Source organism: Cicer arietinum, chromosome 3 (assembly GCF_000331145.2).
Source record: "Cicer arietinum cultivar CDC Frontier isolate Library 1 chromosome 3, Cicar.CDCFrontier_v2.0, whole genome shotgun sequence".
NCBI classification, from domain to species: Eukaryota; Viridiplantae; Streptophyta; class Magnoliopsida; order Fabales; family Fabaceae; genus Cicer; species Cicer arietinum.
Window position 1 is genome coordinate 71,672,970 of NC_021162.2, and position 6,625 is coordinate 71,679,594.

The 6,625-nt window shown below is 28.7% G+C and overlaps 1 protein-coding gene across 1 annotated transcript; it reads right to left on the minus strand.

Annotated features, from left to right (window-relative positions):
• LOC140919561 (uncharacterized) lies at positions 1–1,776 on the minus strand. Its single transcript, XM_073365846.1, has 2 exons — positions 532–1,776; positions 1–424 (listed from the first exon to the last, which is right to left on the minus strand). Exons 1-2 carry the CDS (start codon positions 1,232–1,234, stop codon positions 399–401), a joined length of 729 nt encoding a protein of 242 aa, XP_073221947.1. The 5' UTR covers positions 1,235–1,776; the 3' UTR covers positions 1–398.
• Positions 1,777–6,625: the final 4,849 nt, after the last annotated feature.

The following is a 6,625-nucleotide window of genomic DNA, read 5'->3' on the forward strand; positions in this document are numbered from 1 at the left end:
CAACTCTATTTTTAGAGATGTGACCTAGACGCTTGTGCCAAAGCACTCCTGAATTGAAATTGTCAATTTTCCGCTTAGTACCACGTGATTCCACATTCAAGGTTTCATTATAGTTAGCCACAGTTTCCAACAAATAAAGATTATCATAACCAGAAAGTAAACCGGTTCCAACAACATTCGAATTTAAAGACAAAGTAAATTCTTTATTCCCGAATGAACAATAATATCCTGATTTGTCCAAATAAGAAATAGAGATCAAATTCCGTCTAAATGACGGTACAACAAAAGTGTCTTTTAAATCCAAATAATGACCGGAACTTAATAATAATCTAAATTTTCCTATGGCTTCAACTTCTACCTTCTTCCCATCTCCTACATAGATCCATCTTTCAGTATCACTAGGCTTTCGGAAGTTCAGGCAACCCTGCATTGAAACACTGATGTTAGTAGTTGCACCAGAGTCTAACCACCAAGTGTTTCTAGGTACTGAAGCTAAATTAACCTCAGAACAGACCAAAGACAGAATCATACCTTTCTTAACACGCCAAGCGTGATATTTGGCACAATCCTTCTTCACGTGTCCAGAACTCCTGCAGAAGAAGCAGTTGTTATCCGTAGTCTGCTTCTTTTGTTCTGGACCCTTAGCAGCAGCTTTGTTCTTGGGCTCCTCAATTCTTTTCCTTTTGCCCTTGTCTTTAGAGATGCTAGTAAAGTGAGCACTTTCAGTCCTATCTTGCTTCAGCCTGTCCTCTTCTTGCACACATAATGAAATGAGCTCATTAAGAGTCCATTTCTCCTTTTGACAATTATAAGTCACCTTAAACTGACTGAATTGCGAAGGAAGAGACAGCAATACTAAATGAATGAGTAAGTCATCTGACAACTCAAGCTTTAGACCTTTAAGCTTAGAAGCAATGTTGGACATCATCATAATGTGCTCTCTTATATTTCCCTTGCCTTGATACTTCATGGAAATTAAATTCTGAAGCAAAGAACTTGTTTCAGCCTTATCACTTTTTACAAAGCGTTTTTCCATCTCAACAAGGAAATTTTTAGCTGTAACTATCTCATCCGAGACAGCACCTCTAAAGACTTCAGGAATCCCACGCTTTATGATCATAAGACTTATGCGATTTGAGCGATCCCATTTCTCATACTCTAATTTTTCTTCAGAAGAACTAGAGTCCTTAGGAGTAGAGGGTCGATCAATTCTTAATGCAAGGTCTAGATCCATGCAGCCAAGAACAATCAGAATGTTCTCTTCCCATTCCTTAAAATTTGTCCCATTAAGGACAGGAATAGAACTCAAATTTGCAGATATGGAAGCAACCGATGCTGTAAATTAGATAAAGAACGAAACTTAGAAACTCACATTATAAGAAAATAAATCAATAAATAAATAAATACATATGTTCAAATCATGGAATTTAACCCATCTCAAGATACCCAGTGCACCATTGATGTCAAGTCTTTGGACAGTAACACCAACTGCTAGTGGTACTCTTGTTGCAACGATCAAATATTGACAATAAGACATGTCAAACAATAAACCTTCCTTTGGGCCGATTTACTGCTCACATGTATACCAAATAATTGTCACACATTTATCATCGCAGGTGTACCATGTAATTCTGCCAAATATTAACCTTCCTTTGGGCCGGTCAATACCCGCATGAATAAACATATACACAGCCATTTGACACTCTTCACGAGCAATTTAGACAAGAGAGGTCACTTTGGCGACGTCAAGTTTCAATTAACTCATTCAAAAATGTCAAACTTGACTTGAACATATATTTATTATATCCAAATAAAACAATATTAAAAAAATAAAAAATTATTTTTCACTAATATAAACAATATTTTTTAAATATTATTTTATTTGGATATAAATATATTTTTTAATATTATTTTATTTGGATATAATAAATATATGTTCAAGTCAAGTTTGACATTTTTGAATGAGTTAATTAAAACTTGACGTCGCCAAAGTGACCTCTCTTGTCTAAATTGCTCGTGAAGAGTGTCAAATGGCTGTGTATATGTTTATTCATGCGGGTATTGACCGGCCCAAAGGAAGGTTAACATTTGGCAGAATTACATGTACACCTGCGATGATAAATGTGTGACAATTATTTGGTATACATGTGAGCAGTAAATCGGCCCAAAGGAAGGTTTATTGTTTGACATGTCTTATTGTCAATATTTGATCGTTGCAACAAGAGTACCACTAGCAGTTGGTGTTACTGTCCAAAGACTTGACATCAATGGTGCACTGGGTATCTTGAGATGGGTTAAATTCCATGATTTGAACATATGTATTTATTCATTTATTGATTTATTTTCCTATAATGTGAGTTTCTAAGTTTCGTTCTTTATTTAATTTACAGCATCGGTTGCTTCCATATCTGCAAATTTGAGTTCTATTCCTGTCCTTGATGGGACAAATTTTAAGGAATGGAAAGAGAACATTTTGATTGTTCTTGGCTGCATGGATCTAGACCTTGCATTAAGAATTGATCGACCCTCTACTCCTAAGGACTCTAGTTCTTCTGAAGAAAAATTAGAGTATGAGAAATGGGATCGCTCAAATCGCATAAGTCTTATGATCATAAAGCGTGGCATTCCCGAGGTCTTTAGAGGTGCTGTCTCGGATGAGATAGATACAGCTAAAAAAAAAATTCCTTGCTGAGATGGAAAAACGCTTTGTAAAAAGTGATAAGGCTGAAACAAGTTCTTTGCTTCAGAATTTAATTTCCATGAAGTATCAAGGCAAGGGAAATATAAGAGAGCACATTATGATGATGTCCAACATTGCTTCTAAGCTTAAAGGTCTAAAGCTTGAGTTGTCAGATGACTTACTCATTCATTTAGTATTGTTGTCTCTTCCTTCGCCTCTTTAGCCATAAACTATTATATATTAATTGACCCCTAGTCTATTGGCTAATTATATAATGACCCCAACACACTTTATTAATTAATTACATATGTGACCCATAAATCTTACATATAAATGTTAATTTGCAAAAAACAAAATTAAATATATTGCATTTTAATCTCTATCGTGATATATATTATATCATGTCGTTATTTGATGTATATAAAATATTAATAATTAATCTTATCAGATTTATTATATTGTACACATCAAATACATGACATGATAAATTATTCTTTTGTCTATATTATGTTATATGTCTTATCATGATCATCAAAAGAACTCTTAGTGTAATAACAACCAAATCAAGCTATTTGGGTAGTTATTTTATAATAGAAATTATAATCGCGTGAAGAGATGATAAAATCAACTGTTTCTATAAACTAAAGGTGTAAAATTAATTTACATTGACAAGGCATCTTACTTGTTATCTTTTTTATTTATATTGGACTTTTTTAATTGTTAACAATAGATAGTAAAGAGAGAAAACAAAATTAAGATGAGATAAATTTTTTTACATAAACATGTCAAATAGGTATAGAGATGTTTTAGCAATTAACTTAAAAAAGTAACATTGATTTGATTAAACGCATGTGTAAAAAAAATTAATATTGTCGAACATAAAAATTAAATTCAATTAAGATTTTAATAATAGGAATACATAGACTCTAATCAATACAAAAGCAAGAACAACAAAGACATGAATCAAGGTGATAAATTGCCGACAAAAAACGTTATTTTATTTATGTGTTAATCCATTAGTAATTTTATAAGTTAATATTTTTTGTATGATGTCAAAAGAGGATTAAAAAATATACATAATTGCAACAACAAAAAAAAAAGAGAATTTAATTGTTTTTTAATAAAATATATGCAATATTTGGATATTTGTAAATATTCATAGATATCTCTCATTTTGCTAAATGTTCATTTAAAGCATATTTCTATGATTATAAGTAGAATACATATATTACTTTTATCCAACACAAACATTACCATGTGAATATTGATTACTATCCATGTTGCTAAATACTCATTTTCTTCCATCCTTCTAATTTTATTAGTTTTCCTGACTAACTAAGACATTAATAATATGTATTTTTAAAATAAATAAATGATATACATTAATAATATGTATTTTCTAAAGAAATAAATTATATGCATTTTTGTGATTGTGTGTGCACAAATAGTATATTTAAATAATTGTGTCCTACTAAACACTATTTTTTCATTTTAAAATACTTGACCTATTTATAAAAAAATTATTTTAAATAAATGGAATCTTTTAATTATCAATGCCTTTATTTTCAATTATATTTTTTAATTAATATTATTTATAATGTAATATTCTTTACTATATATTTATTAAATTAATAATATATTAATATCCAACAAAAATAATATAAAAATATATATTTATATATATATATATATAAATATTTTAATTATTTTATTTTATATGATAAATTTATTATAATTAAATCAGTCAATATTTAATTTAAAAATATCGACTGTGAATAATATTTCAATTATGTTGAAATGGATAGAATACTTATTCCAAGAATACGGTTATAAAGTTGATTTGTACGAGTTCTCATACCCAAAGAGCCAGCACATTTTCACTTAGGATGCTTTTTACAGCACAACAAATCAGGAAGGTAGTACTCCTCCACCACAAGTGCAGCGCGCGTGGCTTCTTCGTTTTTGGTAAGATAATAAAACACAATAATTTGGAAATGTTTTACTTTTACCAGTTACTCTATCTGTACGCGAGCCAAATGCAGTTTTTGCAAACATCAAAATTAGTGTTTGCTTGCTTTGACCAAATAAACTTTATGGCAAATTCTACTGGTTATTGAATTTTTTTCTTTTTATAATAAATGTTGTTTAAGATTTTTGTATTTATATTAAAAAATAAAATAATTAAAAATAAAAAATAAATTATTTTAACAAATTATTTAACTTCATTTTTGGTAAATTTTTAACTAAAGTTGCATTGAAAATTATAAATAATATTTATTTTCTAACAATTTTTTTTTGTTAAAGTGACATTCATTATGAGATGGAAAAAATATTTATTTTCCCTTTAAAAACAAAGAATGTCGTTAATTTATATTTTTAAAAAGTATATTTGATCATTAAAATTTTCACTTACTTTTAAATATTAATTCACGATGGAGTAGTTTCCGTCGAACTTTATTTGTTTGTGGATTCTATACTCCTTCCATTTTACAATATAAAAATTTATTTATTATGGAATATAAAAAAGTGATATCAACATTTAATATTTTAGAGATTATTTATTAGAATTTTGTTAAAAAAGTATAATTTATTTAGATATTGATATCATAATAAAACTAATTTAATATAAACCTGAGATAACACTCAGAAGTAATGAAGATAAAACTGCGAAAGATAACTCTTATCTCTAGAGGGGACATTGTATATACAAATACTCTAAAATTTTAAGTTATGGTTTGAGTAAAAAGTGTGAAGAGTTATGGAAAGAATTGTGTAACTTGATTGAGTAGGATTATCTCATTTTATAGAAAGAAAAAAAATTAGGTTACATCTCAAAACACCAAAGAGAAAATCTCAATGCGATTCCCACGTCAAGTATTAGTGGTGTCTCCATCTATTACAAGACAATATTGTGGTGTCGTTGAGAGAAAGCATATAACCTCTACTGGGTGATATGGAAATTGACATGATGGGATTGGGTCTAGGCCTATTTGGAAACAAAAGCTATTGATGAAACAACTTGAGAATTATGATAAATAAACATACAAATATCACTTTCTAAAAAATGGAAAACTTAACTCGAGAATTAGAATATTTGGTTTATAATAATAATTATAAAAATAAAAATAAAAATAAAAGAAACAGTATCTATTATACTTTGTCTATTATATTAACTCGCGCAAATTTGGATCCTCTCAAATTTTTTTGCTTTTTTTTAATTTGACTTTTTTTTTATTATTTTTGTTGAATTAAAATTTATATAATTATAAATGTAAAATTTTATACAAATATAAAATCACTTGATATATTATTAAAATTTATAAAAATTTATTATATTCGATAAAAATACATAAAAATGTTAATTTTTAATATTTAGTTGTATAATCTAAATTTTCAATATTTATCAATAAAAAAATTAAAATAAAATAAATAAAAATAGAAAAGATAGAGAGAATGAGGTTGGTTTAGATAGAGAGAATACAAATATTTGGTATCCGCAAAATTCCGAATGAAAATGACATGTACAACTGTACTAGATACAACAATATTGTGAATCTTACTCTTAGCCACGAGATTGAGAATTGATATCCCCCCAACCTCCACGGCTCCACCTACATTAGTGTTTCACTAACCGTATGCCATAAATGGTTAACTGACCATGGTTTAGTTAAAAGAATTAAAGAACCAAACTCGAAAAACAATATCATATAGATCACGGAGGATAACCGTCAATAACCCTTAAAAAGATATATGAACCATCATAAATTACATCATGAGTTTCCCCATGAGCAAATGAACTCTACTAATTGAAATTAATATATAAGAAATTGGTCTTTGGCACACACAAAAAAAGTATAAGAAATTGGTGGCAACAATTTCAAATTACTTACACATCAATAAATTAAATAGGGAGGAACAAAGCAGAGAAAAATGAATCGGAAAAGG